The sequence below is a fragment of the Canis lupus genome, chromosome 2 (genome assembly GCF_048164855.1).
Source record: "Canis lupus baileyi chromosome 2, mCanLup2.hap1, whole genome shotgun sequence".
In the NCBI taxonomy this organism is placed as follows: domain Eukaryota; kingdom Metazoa; phylum Chordata; class Mammalia; order Carnivora; family Canidae; genus Canis; species Canis lupus.
The window spans coordinates 66,299,249-66,324,048 of NC_132839.1; the positions used below are offsets into that span (position 1 = coordinate 66,299,249).

The 24,800-nt window shown below is 41.8% G+C and overlaps 1 protein-coding gene across 8 annotated transcripts in view; it reads right to left on the reverse strand.

Moving 5' to 3' along the window:
- The window catches only part of CC2D2A (coiled-coil and C2 domain containing 2A), a 136,496-nt gene that overhangs the window by 57,532 nt on the left and 54,164 nt on the right, over positions 1-24,800 (reverse strand). For 5 of the 8 annotated variants that reach the window (XM_072805311.1, XM_072805293.1, XM_072805254.1 and 2 more), the window contains 7 exons: positions 23,850-24,059; positions 22,803-22,909; positions 18,501-18,593; positions 17,373-17,513; positions 14,254-14,410; positions 13,413-13,651; positions 10,794-10,971 (listed from right to left, as the gene is read on the reverse strand). In XM_072805311.1, the coding sequence (XP_072661412.1) occupies positions 10,794-10,971; positions 13,413-13,651; positions 14,254-14,410; positions 17,373-17,513; positions 18,501-18,593; positions 22,803-22,909; positions 23,850-24,059 (1,125 nt within the window). The remainder of the gene's footprint in view (positions 1-10,793; positions 10,972-13,412; positions 13,652-14,253; positions 14,411-17,372; positions 17,514-18,500; positions 18,594-22,802; positions 22,910-23,849; positions 24,060-24,800) is intronic. The other 3 variants (XM_072805271.1, XM_072805282.1, XM_072805319.1) reach the window with 1 other exon arrangement.

The window sequence follows — 24,800 nt, forward strand, 5'->3', positions numbered from 1 at the left end:
TTTTTTTTTTTTTTTGAGATTTTATTTATTTATTTGACACAAAGAGACAGCACAGACAGGGGGAGCAGCAGGTAGAGGGAGAGGGAGGAGGAAGCTCCCTACTGAGCAAGGATCCCGATGTGGGTCTTGATCCCAGGACCCTGGGATCATGACCTGAGCCAAAGGCAGATGCTTAACAGATTGGGCCACCCAGGTGCCCCTCATTGTCTTATTTTCCTTCCTACCTATAACTCCTCTTGAAGCCTGCAGAGGGCAGTGTGGCGGACAGGACAGGGCAGTCTTGTGTTCAGCAGATCTGAATCCTGACATTGACACTTAGTAGCCATATGACCTTGGGCATAACATTCCACGATTTTTGCTTTCATTGTAAAATGAAGATGTTATTTAAAGCTCTGCAGGAAGGCAGTGGTAAAGCTTTGGGACATGGATCAAAAGTCTTCCTCCCTTATGAGTTCAATAAATGTTTATTCTTCTTCCTCTGGGCATACATTTGAGAATAAGTACCTGCATTGTTATAGTACTATGTGGCTCACAAAGCTCTTTCATAAACATAATTACACTTCCCAAATATCTTGTTAAATATTGCTGGTCAACTGATTTTAGTAAACTTTATGAAATAAGAATCTCTTTTTTAAAAATTAAATTTGTAAGATCTGTTTTCTCAAGACACTAATTTTTTTCAAAGAAGACGTTAAGTTGCTGAGGGTTTATAGGAATTTTATGACATATTCCATATTTGTAATGAAATCATCTATATTTCTGAGTCCCCAAAGACAAGGAGGTAAAAAAATGAACTACATTAAGCCTTAAAAGTGTGCTTTTAAAAAATCAGGAGTTAATGAAGTCCTGATATCACTTCAAGTGAAGGGAATAGAAAGCATACCAATAGTCAGAAAATACCATTTATGAGGGTAAAATGTTTCAGAAATTGACATGAATGCTGTATTTAACATTTCATTAAACCTTGTGTCCCTGACCTCGTGACTCTCTTACCTCCTACTACTTCAGAATTCCAAAATTCTCCAAACTCAATGCAATTAAATAAGTGTGTGAAGCATATTTAAAAATAAGAACAAATCCAAACATTTTTCACATACTTTGCGTCTCTTTCTATAACATAAAAACTTAGTGTTTGCTTACTCAGCTGTATAAGATAAGATTTCTAAATTACATGGCTCCAACGGCTTTACAAAAACATCTTTGTTGGACTTTCATAATTCATCAAATACTTCATTATGAAAGGACCATAAGAGCTGCTTCTAAGCTTTTCTTTCTTTCTTTTAAAGATTTTATTTATTTATTTAAGAGAAACGAGAGACAGAGCATGAGCAGAGAGGAAGGGGCAAAGGGAGAGGGAGAAGCGGACTTCCCACTGAGCAGGGAGCCCAGACATGTGGCTTGATCACAGGACCCTGAGATCATGACCTGAGCCAAACAATTAACTGACTGAGCTATCCAGGCACCCCACTTCTAAGCTTTTCTGTTTGGGTTCTTATTCCCTATAGGTGTGCTTAGTAAGGATCCATAAGACACGCAGTTATTGTAGAAGGGGCATTTCTGGTGGATGTCAATGGAAGGGTCCTCGTTCCCAGTCTCTGGAAACACCTTCCTGTTTAATGTCAGGAGAGGAACTAAATGGGAACTCTTGGGGCTGAGTCTGTAGGACAGAGGAAGTTATGACTCAAGGGGAGTGGAGGGTTTGTTAATTGAGACTCCTGTCTCAAAAGATACTTCTCAACTTTTTTTAATACGGAAAAATGGATTCCATCTGTCAAAGTAAAAAAGAAATCCAGAATTTTCCCACACTTTTCACCCTGCTCTTTCAAGGTGACAGCAATTCTTTTTAAAGCTAGGGTGCAACGCTGTTTTAAAAAAATCAGAAATTGGGCATCTTGGTTTGGGGTTTGTAAACAGCTTTCTGTATAATTAAATTTAGTTTTTGGTTTTCTTTTCTAAGTCAGGGGTTGTCAAACTCAGCACTTTTGACATTTTGGGTCGGACGATTCTCCATTGTGGTGCGCTGTCCTGTACACTGTAGGATGCCTAGCCACATCACTGGCCTCAACCCATTAGCAGAGGTACCAGCTCCCCATTTGTTAGAATTAAAATGTCTTCAGACACTGCCACATATCCCCTGGTTGCAAAATTACCTCTGCTTGAGAAGCACTGCTCTGAGTAAGAAGGGTGCTCCTCTGTGTGTTTGAAGGTGGAATGCTAGTGGAGAAACAAGACAGGAAATATAATTGATTTACACTCAACTGTTCTAAAATGTTTCTGTTGTTGCAGCAGTAAATTCAGAATAGCAATTAGATCCATGGCTACCAATTTGAGATTATTGGTAAAAAAAAATTATTATTGGGGCGCCTGGGTAACTCAGTCGGTTAAACATCTGACTCTTGATTTTGGCTCAGGTCATGATCTCATGGCCTTGAGATCGAACCCTGTGTGGGGCTTCACGCTGAGCATGGATTCTGCTTGAGATGCTCTCTCTCCCTCACCCCCTGCCCCTCTCCTTGCTTGTGCATGCTCTCTCTCTCTCTCTCTCTCAAATAAATAAATCTAAAAAAAATTTATTATTGAACTTTGATTAACATACTATGCTATATTAGTTTCAGGTGGGTGTACAACACAGTGCTCCAACAGTTCTATACATTGTGCAATGCTCACCACAGTAGGTGTAGTCATTATCTGTCACCATGCAACGTTATTCTAGTATTATTGACTATGCTGTATTTTTCATTTCTGTGACTTACTTCTTTTATAACTGGAAGATTTTACCTCTTAATGCCCTCCACCTATTTTTTTATTTCCTCACCCTCCTCCCTCTGGCAACCACTAATTTGTTCTCTGTATTTAAGAGTTTGTTTCTGTTTTTGTTTTGTTTTGTTTTGTTTATATATTTGTCTAACTTGGGGTGATTTATGCAATTATTACTACTCTATTTGGAATATTGTTTGCTTTAACTCAACCATCTGGGGTAGGTGGACCTGCTAGCAGTATTTAGAACCTTAGAAATGTAGGGACATTAAGAGAGATAAAAAACAATATTCCCCTGTGAAGCAGAATTTATGTTGCATGGTTTTAAATCATGATTCTCTGCTTTTAAAACAGAAGAGAACAAAGCAGAACACTCCATGTCTTGCACCTGGTAATGCTGGGTCCAGTACAGGTGGCTGTTCTTTAAGCTTGGCTGCTCGTGACATTCTCATCTCATGGTCCCCATTTCCCTCAGGATTGAATCAAACCCTTCTGAGTCTTGTGCCCACATATTCTCTTCCTTTGCTGAAAAGGTGGAGGGCACCTGAGGTGGACCCCCTCCCAGCCCTGTCCTCTACACCATCCCCTGTGACATCATGCCTGACCCAGAGGAACCTCCCGTCATGTCTTGACCCCACCCCTCCCAATACCCTGTGGGGTCTGGTCCCTCTCCCCACCGCTTTCCTTTTTATTTTCAAAGTCACCAATCTTTTCTGTACTGGTTGCTTTTCTCACAGCTAACAAACATGCTCAAATCAACTACACCCAAAGTAAACCACAATCCCTGACAAAACCCTGATCCATTTCCCTTCTTGCCTTCTCTGCCAAGCCTCTGGGAGAGGAGCCTTCTCTTGGCATCTTCCTTTTTTCTCCTACCATCTCACTGGACCTCAGTCACGAGGTCTTCCTGTCATTTTCCTGTTTTCCCTCATCTTTGCATGATGTTTATGCAGTAAAGTGCCTGTTGGATCTAAGGTACAGACTATGAGTGGGTGCAGCATGATGAGGTGGATATGAGAGCGTGTTCTGTGGGCTGGGGGCTGGTTCTGCTACCTTCTGGCTGTGGGACATTAGGGTAGGTACTTAAGTTCTCAGCATTTTAGTGTAACAGGGACAATGATACAGCTACCATAGGACTACCGTAAGGATGCAATGAGGTTTCTTTTGTTGTTTTTTGTTTAAAGATTTTATTTGGCAGAGAGAGAGAGAGAGAGAGAGGGAGAGAGAGAGAGAGAGCACAAGCAGGGGGAGCAGCAGTCAGAGGGAGAGGGAAAAGCAGACTCCCTGCTGAGCAGGAAGCCCGATGCAGGGCTCAATCCCAGGACCCCAGGATCATGACCTGAGCTGAAGGCAGAGCTTAATTGACTGAGCCACCCAGGCACCCCATAGAATGAGTTTATACACAAAATATGGTGCCTGGCATATTGCAATTGCTCAGGAACTGTTATACTAGACATTACTAAATATCTACACAATTCAGTGTGCTGTGATGCCTGAAGTTGTGTTCTAAGACTTCTCCCATAGTAATTGCTCTCAAAGTGTGGAGATATGTCAAGTTTTAGGCTTTGCTCTTCTTTATCATTATACCCAGTTAACATGGTGAAATGAGAGTGAAATTTAGAGTCAGGCAGGACTGGGTTTGAATTCTCTGTGTCTTGACCTGCTTGATGTTGTAAGGTTACTCGGTATCTCTGAAGTGTCACTGGGAGAATAATAGTATCTGCGTTTTTTTTTTTTTTTTTTTTTAAGGATAACATCAGACAGTGTATGTGAAGAATTTGGTCTTGTGGTTGGATAAGCAATAAGTGTTATTTCCTAGGCCATTTTCACAGGCCCCTGTCCCATTCAAGCCTGCATCTTCTTACATGTAGGTGACCTCACCTGGACCCCTGCAACCCATCCTCCCACTGCATCCACTGGCCTTTTACCTATTCTAGGCTCCTCTGCTCTGCACTCTGTTGGGCTTCCTGGTATCTGCTCACCTCGGCTTTTGGGGTCAGTTTTCAACAGTCTGACTCAGCATCATGCAATTGAGTTCATAGGGAAGATATATGTGTAAAAACTATGTTTTTGTCTAATGTCCACAAAGGACCAGTAGCAGTCACAAAAGTGAGCTGGCCAAGGGCTAATTAAGACACTTCTCCAAATACAATTGTTTCTCCCACTCCAATAACACAGTTCTGTGGATGAGAGGGAGAAATCAGGAGAGGATGTAGGAATGAACTTGAGTCATCACCAACTAGGTTCAAAAGGTGGATTTCCTATTATCAGTCCCCATACTAGGAATATGAAAGATTGACAGGATTGACTCATAAGGAAAAATAATAATGCGACAAAATATAAGTGCCACCCAGCAGTACCATGTGATTGCTGTCAATTTGGGAAGTCAGGAAGACGAATGACTGATGCAGATGTGAATGATAAAGAAATAAAGGTAATCATCACAAAACTATTTTCTTCTTTCTTTCTTCCTTTCTTTTTTCTTTTTTTTTTTTAAAGATTTTATTTAGGGGATCCCTGGGTGGCACAGCGGTTTAGCGCCTGCCTTTGGCCCAGGGCGCGATCCTGGAGACCCGGGATCGAGTCCCACGTCGGGCTCCCGGTGCATGGAGCCTGCTTCTCCCTCTGCCTATGTCTCTGCCTCTCTCTCTCTCTCTCACTCTCTCTCTCTCTATGTGACTATCAAAAATAAATAAAAATTAAAAAAAAAGATTTTATTTATTTATTTGAGAGAGAGAGAGCATGCACAAGGGAGAGGGAGAAGCAGACCCCCCACTAAGCAGGGGAGCACAATGAGGGGCTTGATCCCAAGACCCCAGGATCATGACCTGAGCCAAAGGCAGATGCTTAACTGACTGAGCCCCCCAGGTGCCCCTTTTTCTCTTTCTCTCTTTCTCTCTCTCTCTTTCTTCCTCTCTCTCTCTCTTTTTCTTTGGGAAAGGGAGAGAAGGAATCCTAAGTAGCTCCATGCCCTTTGTAAACCCTGACACAGGGCTTAATCTCATGACCCTGAGATCATGACCTTAGATCACACTGACTCAGTCGCTTCACCCACTGAGCCACCCAGGTGCCCCCAAACGATTTTTTTTTCTAAATCAAACTTCATTCTTCTGAAAGGCCAAGCATTTGTTTTGGAAAGACCTCAAAAGTGGGGATTTTTAGGACCTTTCTGGAGGGACTCTGGGCCTGCTTGTACTCCCATGTCCCGAGAAGTCTTCCCCTCCCCTTGGAGCCCGCCGTGATTCAACTCCTTTGTACTGTCACAGGTCCAGCCCTCATGATGGGATTGGATTAGTCCTTCCTTTCAAGGTTGCAGTGCTGTTCTAATTAATTCCTTCTGCCTGTTTCTAGGGCTGGGCCCCATCCTATCCTGCTGGCTTTTCGTGCCAGCTCTGGCCTTATCTCCTGCTTCCTAGGATGACCCTGGCATTCCTTTCTCAAGCCTTGCTTCAGGCTTAGGGTTCAAAACATGCAAGGAATCAAACCCCACAGTCAATGCTCAATACTGTTTCTATCAAGGGTCCCTGACATCCGTACAAAGCCAAGTACTGTTTCTCTCTAGCTCTCTCCTCATCTCCCAGCAGAATTTAAGTCTCCCGGAGGCAGCGCTATGGGAACTCCTCCCACCTGGGACTTCCAGTTCTCCACCACATGCCTGGCTCAGGATCAGACACTCATTGGCTCTTAAGCAGCAGACATTCATGGCTTGGCTGTTGGGTCACCAACTGATGCATTTTCATTTTGAGAATCTCAGAACTTTTTGTGAAGCACGCTGGGCTCTGAAGTTGGGGATTTGATAACACTGGCATAAACAGATGCATTTAAGACCATTTTTCTCACCCTCTTAAAGCTGCCAGTAATTTTGAAACTTTCCTAATCTCACACTTGCAATTATGCAGCGAATTCCCAAATGGCAGTTCTATTCCTAGAGAGTTGAAATATGATAGCCCTTAAATTAATTTCATCTGTAATCACTACTCAATCATAAAAATTAGGCCACTGAGCCATTATGATATGTGATTTGATCCGTTATCAAATCTCTATAGATAGCTTAAGAACTTAGCCAAGGGTCTTTTAGTTTGTAATATTTAAAAGGTTACATGATTCAGTTCTCAGGGCCACGCTAATTGCCTATGAATATATTCTTGGTATTCTAGGATAACTGTTTGCTTGTTTATTTAAAAAAATCAATTTCATAATATTTTAGAGAATTACTTTTTTCACATTACTTAAAAAATGTGTTTTGATTGCAACATCTGAGCAAGCTAATCTCTAAGACAGCAAATAGGAGAGAGGCTAAGAGGCTTCCCTTCTGTTTCAGAATATATGCGAAATAAAATATTGGTGCTCATGGAAAGTGGAGGGTGTCTTTCCTTCCATGGAAATTCAGAAAATGTAGGACTGCCCAGCAGAGAAGCTCTCAGAGATGGCCAAGGAATGTGAGCCCTCAGGGGCACCTGCTAGGAGGGGAGGGGCTTCTCTCCTGCTCTGTGCTCTTCTCCATGGAGTGTTGGGGAGGAGGACCAGGGCTGCCTCTCCTTTCCACTGGGTGTGGTATCCCATGTTATCATCTGCTTCTCTCCCTCACTTCACTCTGCCCATCTTTCTGCTTTTCCCCCTTAATCTGGTTCTCCTTGGGGGCACCAGGGTGGCTCAGTAGTTGAATGTCTGCCTTAGGTTCAGGTCATGATCCTGAGGTCGGGGGATCGAGTCCCGCATGGGGTTCCCTGCAGGGAGCCTGCTTCTCTCTCTGCCTATGTCTCTGTCTCTCTCATGAATAAATAAATAAAAATCTTAAAAAAATAAACTGTCACTTAAGCACATGCATTCAGAGCCAGGGCAGGAGAGTTCATGTGGGAAGTGACAAAGATGTGGGAGCCAGTGGATTTCAAGCCTTACCCCAAAGGCATTCAGATTTTAAACCATCCAAAGCCCCTGGCCATCCAAACAGAAGGGCACTGCACCCCCCCAACCCCCCCACCCCCCCGCTGCTCGCTCAAGGAATCCCTGGACAGAAAGGACTCTCTTAATTAATCAGGTCTTAGTAGGACAGAGAGTACTAGATTTTTAAATTTCAGCATATCTGAAATGAGAGTGTGTCTTTTGATCCGTGGTGCATGGTAGCTAAGTGATGCAAATAATGGTATGTCTCATAGGGAGTGGTGATGTGAAACCCAGTGGCTTGGATCCCAGAGTCCCTCAGACACAGCTTTGCTAAGAGAACAGAGGAAGAGGAGCCCTCTGTGTGGTCCAGGCGGTCAGAAGGGGACCCGGAGGAGATCCAAGGGAGCGGGTGGCTCCAGCTCACCTCCCAGCACAGAGTAGGAGGGGACTCTGGGTGCCTCTGAAGGCTCACCTTCTGGCAGCATTGCCCTACTTCACCCTCTGTAGCCATACAGTGTTGTAAACCTAGGGGGAAGCAAGTAGAAACTTAAAGATAATTTTCCCACCTATGATCTTCAGAAAGGGAATTTTCAGGCTTTAAGAAATCTTAGTTTTTCACCAAACCTCCGAATTCAATCCCCTTTCAAATACCATTTTTTTATGTTAACAAAATGTCTTCACTTTCTCCTCCCACCCATAGTGAACTTTCAGGTTAGCAGCAAAATAAGTCCTATTTTTTTCAAGTTCCAGAATGCATAGGTATTTTCTTAAAAATTAGAGTTTTAAAGAATTATAGGGGTTACTGGGCCATGTCAACTCTAAAATTGAAAAAAATACTTTTTCAATTGGGTAGATGTCAGTGCTGTTATCAGAATGGCAGAGAATCTGGATTGAGTCTTGATATGTGGTGCCATGTAAGTGAGGATCACGCCCTCTGCCCTTGCCAACCACCAGGTCACGGATGAAGAGGTACATGATAAAATTGCCACAACCTCTGGGACAATCCCCATCTGAGGTGGTTGACCTTGGGTGCTCAGGGCTGATCCTCTCAGGGTCCCCATCCCATTGCTTGGAAACCCTACCCTCATTCTGAGCATTTCCACTATGCTTCCTTCCCATTTCAAAAGGACAACCTATCTTAGCTGTCCCAAACTTTCTCTACTGTTTTTTTTAAAGATCCTCCTTATTTTTTATATTCATATATTTTTTAGAGAGAAAGAGAGAAAGAAAGAGAGAGAGAGAGAGAGAGATTGCAAATGTGGAGGGGAGAGGCAGAGGAAGAGGGAGACAATCTTATGTAGATTCTGCTCTGAGTGCTGAACCCAATACTGGGCTCAATCTCATTCCTCTGAGATCATGACCTGAGCCAAAATCAAGAGTCAGACTCTTAAATGACTAAGCCCCCCAGGCTCCATCCTTTACTAGTTTTAATAGGCTTTTAACTACTGAGATCTAGGTAGTGGTTGATGTTCAGAATGTCAAAGAACATTCATGGTCAAGTACTAATCAATCAGAAAAGATGTCAGTCATATAGGAGAACAAGGTCCTGGAGACATAGCCTTGTTCACACAACCTTTAATTGATCCATTGTGGGAAGGTCCAGGGGATCTTGGAAGGGGGGTCTAGTGGCCAGAGTGGGATTTAAGGAATCCAGTACATAGGTATTTAAATATTATAATAATGATAAAGCTATAATCGTACCTCCAGATAATGTCAATTACAACCAATAGGTAGTGGCTGTCTGGAGTGTTGAGAAGGATTCTGAAGCTATATCCAGGCTCAGTGGGGGAAAAATACATGACCAAGTTGTCATTTCTTGCAAGGGTGGTAGATGGGAATGAAAAATTCTGCATAAATGGTGGATGAGGACTAGTGATTTCTAAGTGGGTGGTGGATAGCAAGCAAAGGCATTTGTGCCAGATATTTGCGACCCTAGTTACCAGGCCTATTACTATCATGAAAGAGAATTCTGTTAGCATCATGGGAGAGGATTCGCCATTAGAAGAGCAAGCTTGAACACTGTAGTGGATTAAATAATATCCTCTAAAAATTGCTGTCTACCTGGAACCACGGAATGTGACCTTATTTGGAAATAGGGTCTTTATAGATAACTAGTTAAACATCCAGATGAGCCCACACTGGATTGTGGTTGGCCTAAGTCTAGTGAGAATGTCCTCTAAGAGACAAAAAAGGACACTTAGAGACAGAGAGATAGCCACACGAAGATGGAAGCAGATTGGAGTGGCACTATAAGCCAAGGGACTCCAAGGGCCATCAGAAGCAAAAGACGCAAAAAAAGATTCTCCTCTAGAGTTTTTGGGGGCATGGCCCTACTGACACCTAGATTTCAGACCTCAGGGCCTCCAGAGCTGTGAAAGAATTAGTTTCTATTGTTTTAAGCTACCAAGTTTGTACAGCTTCATTGGGGAGGCCTAGGAAACTAAAACAGGGACAAATAATATATTGCTTATGATGGGATTTGGATTAGCAGTGATATTTCTTTTGGGGAGATCCTATAATCTGTAGCCACCTCATCATAGCCACCTGTGATTATGGTGGTATTGATTTCTGAGGTGTATCATTCTGGGATCCAGGTAGACAGTGATATTGATGTACTCCTCCAGTGAAAGAGCCAGGAACCCCTCACGTCTCATCCCCCTTCCCCATCTCCAGGCACGCACAGGAGCACTGTGGCCGGCATTTTCAGGAGGTGAAGGAAACAGATCTTCTTCTGACAAGACCATAAGGACAGATGTGGCTAAGAAGAGGCTGACGTTCTGTTCACATTGAAAATCTATCAGGACACCAGCTTAGCCGATGGATGATTTAAAACCATTTCATATTTGAGTCTGGGTGGCTCAGTCAGTTGAGTGCCCAACTCTTGGTTTTGGCTCAGGTCATGATCTCAGGGTCTTGAGATTGAGCCCCACATTGGGCTCCCTGCTCAGTGAAGAGTCTGCTTCTCCCTCTCCCTAGCTCTCTGCCCCTCCTCTCTGCTCCTGTGGGCACGTGCACAGACACATGCGTGCACATACACACACACACACAAACATGCACACTCTTTTTCTCTCAAATAAATAAATTTTAAAACCATTTTATGCCGGTGATCACCAAAAAATGCTTGGGACAATGAGTATAATTAAAATGCATACCTGTAATGTTAAACTCTCTGGCCAGTTGAATATTTGCAAATTGAAAATCTGTCCAAAGTGAACTCGGAAGTCTGCCCCTAGTGGCCGACTGTCGGTCCTGGACACTTCCTTGTCATTGAAGATCACCTTTAGATATACTGAGCGCTTCTTGACATCCTCCCTTCGTAAGACCTCCACCCTGCAAGGTGAGACCCATCAGAGATTGGGTTAGTGATTTACTAGGCAAACTGGAGCTGCTGACAAACAGGCACTGAATAGAACAAGATACACTGGCAACGACCCTGTCAGGCACTGTAGCTCTCATTGCACCAAAACAGCCACAAGTCTCCAGGAGCTTCGTATAACAAATTGCCATATGGACTAAGAAAGAGGCACTCAGAAGTCCACCAGGAATGGAGGAACTGCAGTCCAAGCACCATTCACTGTGTTATGGTATCCTGAACTGTTTTCAAAGAAGTGTTAGGTTTGCACTCCAAAGTTTTAGGTAAACAGAAACATAGTCCTTGTAAATGGAGTGAATTCAATCCATAAGGGATAGTAGTGATTTACATTTGGGTGGGATGCTTTATCCTAAAAATGTAGTAGCATATCCTAAACAGGTCAAACCCACTTCTCTAGTATTCAAACTTTTTCTTAACTCCTTCTAACAGTGAGTACTCACTGGATACAGAGGGTTAAGAATTGTTTCTTTTTCTTAAAAGGCCATGTGGATTCCAAAAAAAGGCATCCTGGCAAGCATATCCTTCTTATAGCCAGGCAGTTAAAAAAAATCGAAACCTCCAAGAGTAGTCTTTAATTTTAGTATATGTGCTGCTGAAGCGTGCACAGTAGTCTTTAATTTTATTGTGCATATTTGCAGAGATGCCCATCCAAAGAACCAGTTTTTGGTTAAGTCAATAGCAACTCAAGCTTGGTAAGAACAGGGTAAGTTTAGAAAAATAAAATAAAATCCAAAACACACTCTGGGTTTTTTGGGTGGTAAAGTTTTTTTTTTTTTTTTTTTTTAATTGCAGTGAAACACACATAACATTAAACTTATATTTTAAATATTTTTAAGTGGACTGTTTAGTGGCATTAAATACATTCACAATATTGTGCAATCATCCCACTATCCTTCTTCAGGATGTTTTCAGCATCCCAAATAGAAATTCTGTATCCATTAAATTGGGAGGTAGTTTTAACTTTTTATATCTCTGTAATTTAGGCCCATCCCAGATATGGACTTGCTCAAATGACTTAAAAATTTTTTTTTCTGTAAAGGACTTTAACATTAAATTTTAAGAAGTATTCAAGACACCCAATGACTCAACTCAGAATTGTTTTATGATTTATTCCCAGTAACCTTTTGTTACAAACAGACCCAACAGGCCCCCATCCTCCGCATGGCCTCTGTTATGTAATGGCCTGATGAGAAGGGTTGATCATAATCATTGGTTTGGGGAAACCTAGGTTATAGTTCTAAATCCCAGTGAAAACTGAGCAATTTAAGACTGAGGTATATATTCTCAGTCAAAATGAGACTCATGACAAAAGAATGCCAAATCAAGCCCAAATTTTCCCTTTAAAATACATGTAATAAAAAAAAAACATGTAATCATATTTTGGATGTTCATGTTTTATTTTTTTTAAATATGGCATGCTATATGTGGCTTGAAATTAGCTAATTCAGTGTTGAAGAATAATTTATTTATGTGTAGTATCTGAATGCAGTGAAATTGGGAGAACAGAACATAAAAGCCACAATTACAAATACATTATTGGTACATTAACAGAAGTTTGAAAGTAAGGAGGTTGTAGGAAGTTGTATATGGACATCCTATGAATCCCCACATCTTAATTATCACTAAGGGGGACTGAATTTGTTATATATATATATATATATATATATATATATATATATATACACACATAAAGTAGAGTTTCTGTTTCTTAGGCATCACATGAATGATTAGACATTTATTTCTTCTTTTTCTTTTTTAGAGAGAGAAGGAGCATGGGGGTGGGGGTGGGGGTGGGAGAAGAGGAAGAGGGAGAGAGAATCTTAAGTAGGCTCCATGCCCAGTGTGGAGCCCTATGTGAAGCTCAACGTGGGACTTGATCTCACAACCCTACGATCAGGACCTGAGCCTAAATCAAGAGTCAGACACTTAACCAACAGAATCACCCAGGCACCCCTAGAAATGTGTTTCTATCAAATCTGGAGAATAAGCTTCAGAAGGCTATAGGGGATGTCCACCATTCCTCTGAGAGGCTCTCTGGAGCCTTCAAAGAGAGAAGCTAGCCTCTGAGGCAGCTGAAAACAAGGGCCAAGGACAGACCTGCATGTCTGTGCCAGGGAGCAGAGAATGTGCAATTGTGGACAGAAGACACCCTGATGTTGTAGATGAAGGCTCCCAATCAAAAGCCATGGAGGTAGTGGCTGTGAAGAGCACCTGCTACAGGGAGCTCCCCTCCGTGTGTTCCTAACTAGCCAGTGGGGATGCCCTAGGTGGGAGAACCAGTTGAAATCACCAAAATATGGGCAAATATCTACAATTTCATATAGTTCAATCTGATGCCTATTTACAGAGTTCATGATTCTCCTGATCATACTGTGCTGGTCAGGAGGCATCTGCTCACCTGGGACACTGTTCATTGGGTGTGACGCTCCCCGCCAGGCTCAGCTCTGGGACCAGAGTGGGCTCCCCAGGCCTTCTTCTGCTCCGGGCTGCCCTCTCTCTCACCTGTTGCTCTATCAGGGCCCGGTCGGTGGGTTCCGGGGGCACCGGTTTTACAGGTTCCTCCCCGGGATACGGCTCCTCCATCTCCTCATCGGGATGTTCTTCGACTGCTTGCTTCTTTTTCTTCTTCTTGGCCCTCTGTTGGGTAAAAGGCAATCTTACATCAAACAGAAATTTTGCCATTCCACTTAAGACCACAGTCTTCAGAACCAGACAGACCTGCATGCCAAGCCAGCTCCACCTCGAGCAGCTGTGTGGCTCAGGCAGGTTACTCAGCCTCTTGACCTCTCTGTGCCTGTTTTCTCATCTACAAAGTGGGGACAATCATAGAAAATTCTTCCCAGGGCTGTTGAACTGAGGTAATGCCTGTAAAGTACTTATCACAGTGTCTGAGATGTAGAAGGGTCTTAAAAATGTTAGCTACTCCTGTGATCATTAATATTGGCTCTACAGGCCAAGGACACATCTTGAAAGTATTGTGGGCACAGCTATTGCTGGTTCCCTGATCTATTACTTATTGTAGTTGGATTCCATGTTGCTGGGTTACATGCACAAAGTTATATAATTTCCCAAGGGGAGCCCAGACGCATCAATACCCGACATTCAGTGGGAGACAGAGTGGAGCCAGCAGGGCTCCAGTCTGTCTGTCCAGTTTCCCTCCTCTGGCCTCAAGGGATGACTTCCCAGACCCCTCCTGTCCCCAAGGTCAGCCCTGCTCAAGGCTGAGTGACTTGACAAACTTGGGCTTTCTTCCAGGCTTTCCACTGCTGGTATGCGGCTCTGTATGCTTCCATCTTCTGTTCATGCTCTTCCATGTGCTCTTCCAACAACTCACTTATTTCCGCTTGAATTTCTGCTTCATATGCTTCTTCATCTGCTTTCTGGTCAACTTTTTCCCTTTAAAATAATTTACAGTACCTTAGTTATTTCTTGAAACTAAGTAACAGAATAATAACAATGGCAGACACCTGTATGGGGCTTGCTACGTGACAGGTCCTATGTGACAGGTCCTCTTTTTAAGTGTTGGTGCACGACCCTGGGAGACGGATAGTACTATCATCTGCATTTTACACACTGAGGCACAGAGAGAGTAAGTAACTTGCTCAAGACCCCACAGTTAGTGAGTGGAGAGCTAGAATATGAGCTAGATCGCTATTTACTGCCAAGCAACGATGCCACTCTGAGCTAAGTGACCTGGATGGCAAACAGACATGCCTGTAGATTCTCAACTGGGAGAGGTAGAGTGTCATTGTAGTTATTTTATTAGAAGAGGAGCCACTTCATTACGTTGTTTCTCAGCCCCTGAAACTACTAGCCTAAGTTTAGATTGACAATTTGAGTTTTTCTTTGATAATTCTGCTGATACTGTATCAGGAGCTCTGCTCAGCCCAAAGCAGTGTTTCCCACACTGTACTTGGTAAAACACTAGTTCTGTGAGATCCCCTGCCAAAAAAGGTCCTGTGGCCCAATCAACCTGAGATAAACAGATGTGGTATGCTAATCAGCAGTGTGAGTCTCCTGGAAGGGGGCGGCGGACTCGCTGCATCCAACACCTCCAGCCCAGCACTTAGGGATTGTTGAAGCTCATTACTTGGACTTATGTGGTTACTGCAGTCTGGCCTGCAGGTTCTGCTCCTGTCTCTTAAACTTACTCAGGTGCCTAAGGTTGACATAGATTTGCTTACAACACGTGGGGCCTGGTGGTTTAGCAGTTAACAGTTCCCTAAGGCACAGACTCTTTGGGCTCTAGGATGCTATTGAAGATATCACTTTGGAAACACAGTGGCACCGGAAAGTAATAAATGTTGGAGAAATCTGGCTCATAAATTATGTTCCATCTCTGACATATAGAGAATCTTTTGCTCTGCTCTCTGTTATTCAGAGGCATAAATAAATTAGTGGAAATCTGATGACTTTGGCAGAGAAAAAATTATGCTGTATCATAAAGTGGCCAGATGAATCAAGAGTATGAAGAGTGGCACTCTGAAGAAATTTAGAAGGCACCTACTTATGGGAGGAAGGGGTGTTACGTATCACAAAGTGTCACCTAGAAGTGACCTTCAGGGCAAATTTCCTGTAAAGTTTAGTTTATCCTAAATGGAAGGAAGGAAAGAGAAAACAGGGAAATATTTATATTCTGCTTCTTGGTGGGAAGGGTAGCCTGGGAGATGGAATTGGGAAGCTGAAACACTGGAATTTCTGGGAGCCATCCACAGTTTCTGTGGGGCAGACTGTTTGAATTTGCATGTCATCAGCTAATATTAACTGAGCGGGTACCAAGTGGCAGGTGCTCTGGGACCAGATTTCCAGGTGTGACCAGGTCCCTGCCCTCATAAAGCACGATCTTGTGCTTTGTCCTGGGAACTGTAGGGTGTTTTCTGAGTCTTACGAAAATTACCATCCTAAAAAAAATCATAATTTGTACCTATCTTTGGCTGAAACATGGCTGTCTTCAAAGCAAAGTATCAGATAATTGCCCACATTTATTACTTTTCACGTCGATCTACAGCACAGCACTTACTCTGAAGAAACAATCAGGAAGAGACCAAAGCCAACAGCACAGATAATCTTTAATTAATATAGAGAGTATGGTTTTGTTGTGATAACTGTACTCTTAATCATGTATCAAAGTCTAGCAAATTAGGTAGCATAAATGTTATTCAAGTTTACTTTCTCCACACTATACAAAGATCAACAGACTATAGATGAATAAGGAAGATAAAACTATAAAGATTTTAGTCTACTTGACTCAGGGGAAGGATTTCTAGAGCAGCATACAGAAAGCACTGATCATAAAAGAAAAGATGAACATATTTTATTTGTTTAAAATGAAGAGTTTCTGTTATCAAAAAGCAGCCAAAAGGAGTGAAGAGATAACTACAGAGTACAAGAGGGTATCCACAATGCACACCATCAACAGAGGCCTTGTGCCCAGGGTATACACCAAACTCCTACCAATTATGGAAAAGATACAAAGACAACAGCCCAGTTCAAAAATCAATACAACCCTTGAACAGAAAGAGGAAAACAAAATGGCCAATTCATGAACATAAATTAAACGATGCCATTGGATTGGCAAAATGTAACATTTGACAACAGCAGGTGACGTGGATGGTTTGGGTGATAGGGACCTGCGGAAACTCTGGTCAAAGTATAAATTGGCACAACCACTCTGGAAAAGTGTTTGGAATCAGCATGTGAGTATCAGAGAATCATATCCCCTAAGATGCAACAATTTTACCTCCAGGTATATTTTGGGAAAGCTTAGGCACATGTTCCTAAAAAGACATGTACAAGAATACCTGTCGAAGTGCTGTCTGGAAGCTGAAAAACAGAATCAACTCAAATGCCCATCAACAGTGAAATGGACAAATTTTGCTATATTCATATAATGTAGTATTATAAAGGAGAGAAAATAAACTCCAGCTAGCTACGTGTTATAAAGTAGATGAATCTCATCTCATACAGTATTGAAGAATACACTAAAGAGTACACACAACCTACTTTCATTTGTGGATACAACAAATACAGGTGATATTAAACTACATTTTCTTGGGAGTTACACATAGATGAAAACCTGTAAGTAGAACAAGGAAATGCAGATCATAAAAATCTGGAAAACGATTACTTCTGGGACGGAGGGGGAAGTAGTTGGGGTTAGGAACATGGGGGCTGCCCAAATACTGGCAACATCCTATTTCTTAACCTGGGGAATGGTTACATCATTATTTATTTGTTTTCTCAGTTATTATTATTTGCTAATTATTTATTCATAATTATTTTTTAAGCCGTATCAATGTTTTACGTGTTTTCCCAATGCATTACATAGGTCAATAAAATAACTTTCGAAAACGCTTACTTTCTCAAAACAAGTTTCAAGGGTGTATTTGTAAACCTCTGAAATTCTCGAAGGGATTTCATTTCCTTCCAAACTTTTATGATGGTTTTAAGCAACGTTCGATCTTTCTCCTGTTCAGCGTCACGTAATTTTCTTGTTTGCCTAGAAGATAAAATACATTATTATTATTATATTGTTATATATTAAAAAGTTATTTAGATGGGTTTGCAATAAAAATGAAACTAATAATTCTATAGAGATTATATATTTAATTTGATATCTACAATACTTCTTAAGTACTAGAAGTCCAAGAATGTGAATGGAAATTTGAAGACAATAGGATGCCGATCTGTTTTGAGAGGTTATTTGATTTAGTTTTTTCTAGGTAAATCTGACTTCAATTAAACTAAATTATCTTCTAAACTTCTTATTGATACTATGTACCCTCAGGCAAACAGCCACTTTTGAAGTTATAAAAATAAGAGGCTCAGTAAAATCAGTTCTAATGGACTAAATTATTGTACACATACGAAAGTGTGTTGCTGTCCCAGCTAACAATAAACATATTAAAGTCCATCTCTGTTTTTTTAAAAAATTTTCATTTAGGGATACCTGAGTGGCTCAGTGGTTGAGTGTCTGCCTTCAACTCAGGTCATGATCCCGGGGTCCTGGGATCCATCCTGCATCAGGCTCCCCGCAGGAAGCCTGCTTCTCTCTCTTCCTGTGTCTCTGCTTTTCTCTGTGTGTCTCATGAATAAATAAATAAAATCTTTAAAAATTTTTTTTCACTTATTTGAGAGAGACAGAAATAATAACAGAGATAGCGATGGAGAGTGAGAAGGAGAGGGAGAAGCAGGCTCCCCACTGAGCAGGGAGCCCAATTTGGGGCTTGATCCCAAGACCCTGGGATCACAACCTGAGTGGAAGGCAGATGCTTAACCAATTAAGCCACCCAGGTGCCCCAAAAGTCCATCTCTGTTAACACAAATCACATTTAGGAGATGAAGTTATGTCACTGCCTGCCTTGGTGAGTTTTCAGTGCTAACTAGATTAACAATATTTCAACTTGATTTGAAGAGGGATCAGTTGGAAATGCTTCATGTTTATTCCCACTATTTAAAGTGTGTGGGAATTTATTTAATGCCTTACTTTAAGTCTTCTTTATGAATGATAGTCGAATCCAGAACTGAAAGTAGACACTTCACTGACTGAGCCACCCGGGTGCCCCAAGAAACATTCTTCCTGAGAGGAAGTGAAGCATGTAGTTAGATTAAGGGCACAGATATTGGAACCAGACCCTGTAGGTTTAAATCCTAGTTCTATCATTTGTTGACTGGCCTCGGGCAAACAACTGAACCTCTTTATGCCTCATCTGTAAACTAGGGACGCTAATAGAATTTGCTTTATAAAGCAAATTGGTTGTTGGGAGTAAGACTTAATATTAGAACCATGCCTGACATCTGGTAAATGGTGCACACATGGTAGCTGTCAGTATCAAGTGGTCTGTTCTTCTGTCTTTAGATGCTACCTTCCCTGACTCCTTTTTAAAAACTGCAATATAAAATTGTGTTGCTGAGTTATATGACACCCTTAAGGCTTTCTGATACATTTTCTATTTCCTTTTTTTAGTACTTGACAAAATCGTTTCCCAGAAATGCCAAAAAAGAAGTCTTTGCAAGAAAAATTTGACATCTGCTAAAGAAGCAAGCGTCACAAAAGAATATTTATTTATTTATTTATAAAGTTTTATTTATTTACAAGAGAGAGAGAGAGAGAGAGAGAAAGAGTGAGCACCAGTGGGGAGGAGGGGCCAGAGGAGAGGGAGAAGCAGATTCCCTGCTGAGCAGGGAGCCCGATGCTGGGGCTCAGTCCCAGGACCCCAGGATCATGACCTGAGCTGAAGGCAGATGCTTAACCAACTGAGCCACCCAGGCGCCCCACAAAAGAATATTTAATGACAAATTGTGGTCAGGGCTCTGGAGGAAAAGGAAAAGGCAGTTTTGCTTAGGCAGTCAGGTAACCCTTTTCTGAAACCTGGTGCAGATGGGGTCTGGCATGCAGAAGGGAGTTTCAACCAGAAGTGAAACTCTGGGAGCCACTGGCATCTGGATAATCTTTCCAACCACAGGACTGGATTCCAATCTCAGGAGAAAATGCAGATTAATAAAGAAAACAAAAACAAAAAACCTTGTGAGGAACTTCAAATCTTTGGAAGCTGGACAGAGGAGAATAATTAGACAAAGGACGATGGGAAGGACAGGGGTGCGGACATCCAAAAGAAGGTGGTGTAGGGAGGAGAAGGAAAGAAATACACCACCACAGGCCCCTCTGGCGACAATGCCCCTCGCTGTCAAGAGGCCAGGTAGCAGGAGGGGCTTAGCAAGGCAGGGATGCCCAGGGACTGTGGCAAGATCAGCCTCAGAGGAAAGGTGGGGGAGCGAGTGAGGATGGGTTCGAGTGGACAGGAGGTGAGAGAGTAGAGCAGCAAGAATAGTACAGTGTTTTCCCTAAGATTGGCTGTGAAGGAAAATACAAGGAGAAAGTAAAGTGGTCACCAGATGGGGATCTAGGGCCACAGAATTCTTTGTTCGAGTTTGAGTAGGTCCAAGGCTAAAGACCCAGTAGAGAGGGTTCAAAACAGTGTTTCCCTATCTTGCATAAACACCCATGCTTCCTTCCTTATAAAGCTGGCTCCAGTTTGGAGGACAAGACATGTGGTCATGGTGCCATTTACAGAAAATAGGATGGGGAAGGCCTGATGTGGTGCTGGCTGAGGTGAGCGCCACCTGCCACGGACTCAACAGATAGATGCCCAGTGAGGGCTCATAGTGTGGCAGGGTGGCAACAGCCGGGGACCCACGTGAGGGGACATCCAGGAACAGGCCATCTGCTTAGATTTGTTTTAACAATCATGAAAAGTCAGTAAGTCATTAAGAGAGTGGGTGAGCCAGGAACACTGGATCGCAGAGGTGTTCATCTCCAGGGGCGACAGAAAGACTGTGCTGGGTCTGCCAACCACCAGCCTTGCATCATCTGTCCATCTCACATGGCTCTGCCAGTTTTCAAATACTGATTAAGAAGTATGAGTCCCGGGCAGCCCGGGTGGCTCAGCAGTTTAGCGCTGCCTTCAGCCCAGGGTGTGATCCTGGAGACCCGGGATAGAGTCCCACGTTGGGCTCCCTGCAGGGCGCCTGCTTCTCCCTCTGCCTGTGTCTCTGCTTCTCTCTCTCTCTCTCTGTGTGCCTCTCGTGAATAAATAAATAAAATCTTAAAAAAAAAAAAAGTACGAGTCCCTATAAAACCACTGCTGTATTCAGGACGGCCTTGGGTCACTTTCCTTACAAAATTTTTGCAAAAGCAAAATTATTTTCTAATTTTTTAAAATTTACTTATGATAGTCATCACAGAGAGAGAGAGAGAAAGAGAGAGAGAGAGAGAGAGGGGCAGAGACACAGGCAGAGGGAGAAGCAGGCTCCATGCACTGAGAGTCCAATGTGGGACTCGATCCCGGGGTCTCCAGGATCGCACCCTGGGCCAAAGGCAGGCGCACCCAGGGATCCCAAAAGCAAAATTATTTTCACAAGGACGCTGCGCTGTGGGCTTTTTTAAAAAAAGCATAAGTAAGCATTTTCATGTTAAAACGTACTCCTCATACTTTTACAATGACAGTATCTCCACATCACTAATTTCCACTTTGCGGGAGGAATTTCCAACTTGAGGCTAGGATGTAAAAAGAAAAGTAGACATTTAAAGTCCTTGATATATTAATTCCTGTTCTAAGAATTTATTTTGTGGAAATACTCATGCATATAGGAATGTCAATTAGAGTACAGTTTCTATAATAAAAAATAGGAAGAATACAAATGCTTATCACCTGGAAACTTAACATCTACATAATGTCAGCCTTTAAAAATAATACAAGAAGGATGCCTGGGTGGCTCAGCAGTTGAGTGTCTGCCTTTGGCTGAGGGCATGATCCCGGGGTCCTGGGATTGACTCCTAAATAGGGTTTCCTGCAGGGAGCCTGCTTCTCCCTCTGCCTATGTCTCTGCCTCTCTGTCTGTCTCTCTCATGAATAAATGAATAAGATCATAAATAAATAAATAAATAAATAAATAAATAAATAAATAAATAAATAAATAAAAATAATATAAGAGCACCTGGGTGGCTCAGTTGGCTGGTTAAGCCTCTGACTCTTGATTTCAGCTCAGGTCTTGATCTCAGGGTCTTGGAATCGAGCCCTGCATGGAGCCCCATGTTGGGCTCCATGTTCGGAGGGGAGTTTGCTTAAGATTCTTTCTCCCTTTGCCCCTGCCCTTCCCCACCTTCGCACTCGCACACACACCCTCTCTTTCTTTCCCTAAAATAAATAAATAAATCTTTAAAAATAAATAAAGATACAGACCTAGACGTATTGTAATAAGAAAAGGCCCAAGATGCATTTTACATAGAAAAGCAAGTTGTGACATGGTAAATGCAGTATGATTCCTTAAAAGGATAAAACATATACACACAAACACATCTGTGTATGTATGCGTGAGTATATATGTATAAACAACTTTGTGAATATACATGTGAAAGAGCTAGCAAAAATCTGCTACCATGATTTTCCCCAAGGGATGGGACTCTAGAAGATACCTTCCACATTACATATTTCCTTATTGTTTGGCAACAATCAGGGTTTAAATTTTTAAATGTTAATTATGAGAAATTCCAAGAAGCAGGAAGTATGTGTCAGAAATAATTAGGATACTTGTTCACATTTTGTCACATTTACTTAGGGCTTTCTGTTTTTATCTCAAGTGTTATAGTTAGGTTTGAAGACCTCTTGGATTGCATTCCCTCCTTTCCCTCCTTGGAGAAAGAAACTGGCACATGTGTCTTTTCCATCCACCTGTACCACACATGTGTGTATCTATGACAGACAAGTGTTGTGTTCGGTACTCTTTAGAGTTCATGAACCATATCACTCGTTGAGTATCCTCTTACACCTAGATATTTTCATTCAACAATGTTTTCTGCATATTGGTACATGCAGATCTAATTCAATTTAACTGTGCTACAGATGTTCATTTAAAACTATACCAGATGTGTTCATTCTGGTATGGGGTGATTCCCAGCTCTTGACATTTGTAAATGATACTGTGATTTTCTTACACATTATGTCTCCATGTTCACATCACACTTGGCTAGCCTATGATCAGACTGCCCTCTAAAGTGGTGGCTGTAGCAATGTTTGTTTACCCCAGCAGAGTAAGTTACAATATCCTACATGCTCATTCTCTTATTGGACTTCAAATTTGGTGTTAATAGGATGGATATATCTCATTTCTTCATTTGGCTTAATTTCTCATGTATTCAGTGCATTTGGAAAAACTGGAAAAAAATCTTTCAACAAGTACACATCTAACAAGAACGAAAATAGAAGTTACAATTACAGATTTTACTCACCGAATTTCAGACTTATACTCATTGATGGTTTTTTGGGTTGTATCGAGAGACTTATGAGTTTTTGCTGGATTAAGTCCTGTCTGAACTGCAATTCTGAGAGCTTGGAGCTTAAAAAAATATGGATGCAAGTTTTGAGTTAGACACTACCACCTACTGCAAATTACATTCCTTGAACCACCCACTCCTCCAGGGCAAAATGATGCCAGCAAATCTGTGAATGGATGTTCAAGCTTCCAGCTATTCCCACACTTCCACCAAAATGAACTCTCACAGAGCTCTTTCTTCTATTCTTAAAAAATAAGATGAGTAATAAAGAACAGTGTATGTCCCTCCCTGTTCTGCAGCCCATATAATCACGTTGCTCATGACAAATGTTGCTTTTATGTGTGTGTCTCAGAAATAAGGTTTCTTTCAAGGCTAAAAGTGGATCATTTTGGGTCCTGGATATACAGTGATATTTTTGTGAACAGATCATAAAACCATAGACTCAAAAGAAGGAAATGTGGAATTATCTCTTATTTGGGCAGTAGATTTTAAAGTCAGGGTGTTGGACTAAAGTTGCCCATAGTCAAAATTACTCAAGAAAATTCCATTGGAAATAAATGCCAAAAGCCATTTCTCTGAGCATCATTGGAAACAAATGACTCATGTTTGGGTACCACGTTATGGCATATTACATGTAAAGATGAGAATGTCTCAAAGGACAGAGAGATTCTCAAGCCATGAATGGTCTCAGCATCTGAAATCACGCAAGCAAAACACAGCCACATATCTTCCATTAAATGCCCACCCCTCATAGGTGAGATCACTTGCACTGTTTGCACAAACCTTTCTCTTTAAGCCAATGTGTGCCACTGAATATGTGCATGTGAAATGTACATTGTCATATGCTTCCTTTTGCTTGCAGGTGGAACAATCTATCACACACCCTAGGCCAACAGGGCTCAAGAAAAAAGGTGCATGAACATTTGCTGCTAGCAGGTATTTTTGTTGCTTGGGCTCATCAGAAGAACCAACCCCCTTAGCAGTAAGAATGGAAGAGTGTACCTTATCAGTAAGGAATTTTGCCTTGTTTCTCTGGTGTCTTGCAAGGTACTGGTCATATAATTGCGCCAACTTGGCTGCCAAAACATGCTCTCGGCTAAAACAGGGATGATGAGTGAAGATTAACCCTAAAATATCAATGTCCAGTTGGAAATTTCCAGGGGTGTCTCCAGATCCAATCATATGCTGACTTCTATGGACATATTTTATGGCCTGTTAAAGAGAGCAGAGTATGGGGGGACCCCAGTTAAAGCACTTACTGGATCATGATGATCTAATGTGTCATGGGACAACAGCCAGATGCACCAGTAGCCACAATAAGAATATACAGGTTAATTTATTTATTTTTATTCTAAAAATAAATTCATTTCATATTTCCCACCCTCCTAGATTAATATACTATTAATGTATACTTAGGACTTATAATTTCCTTTAGGACTTCAACACAGTGTATCCTCATTTATTTGAATAAAATTACAAGTTTTCTCCTATAAAATAACATTCAGTCTGTCTTTGATGAGAAAACCAACAGATTCTTTTGCTTCAAAAATATCCTTGTAAAACCGGGATGTGTTTACAAATGGGAGGCTTAAATAGGAATGAATTGACTATATCTCTGTACCTTCCACAATATGCTGAGTTGAGCTTCCATTTGCATTTATAGGGAGGGAAGAACACCCCTGCTGGGATCATATCCCATTGATATTTTGTGTCTTATAGAAACCCTAGTTCTGATTATTAATATCCTTACACTTCAGACTGCCACAATGGAGGGCATAATTCTTCTCTTCCATTCAGATAAAAGTATTCAATTATAACCCACATTTGTGTTAGAAGTTTTTGTTTTTCTGTTTTTTGTTTTTTAAAGAGCAGTCGGAGTGGGGTTCAGGGGAAGGGTGGAAGGAGAAGGAGAGCATCTCAAGCAGGCTCCACGCCCAGTGTCTGTACCCAACA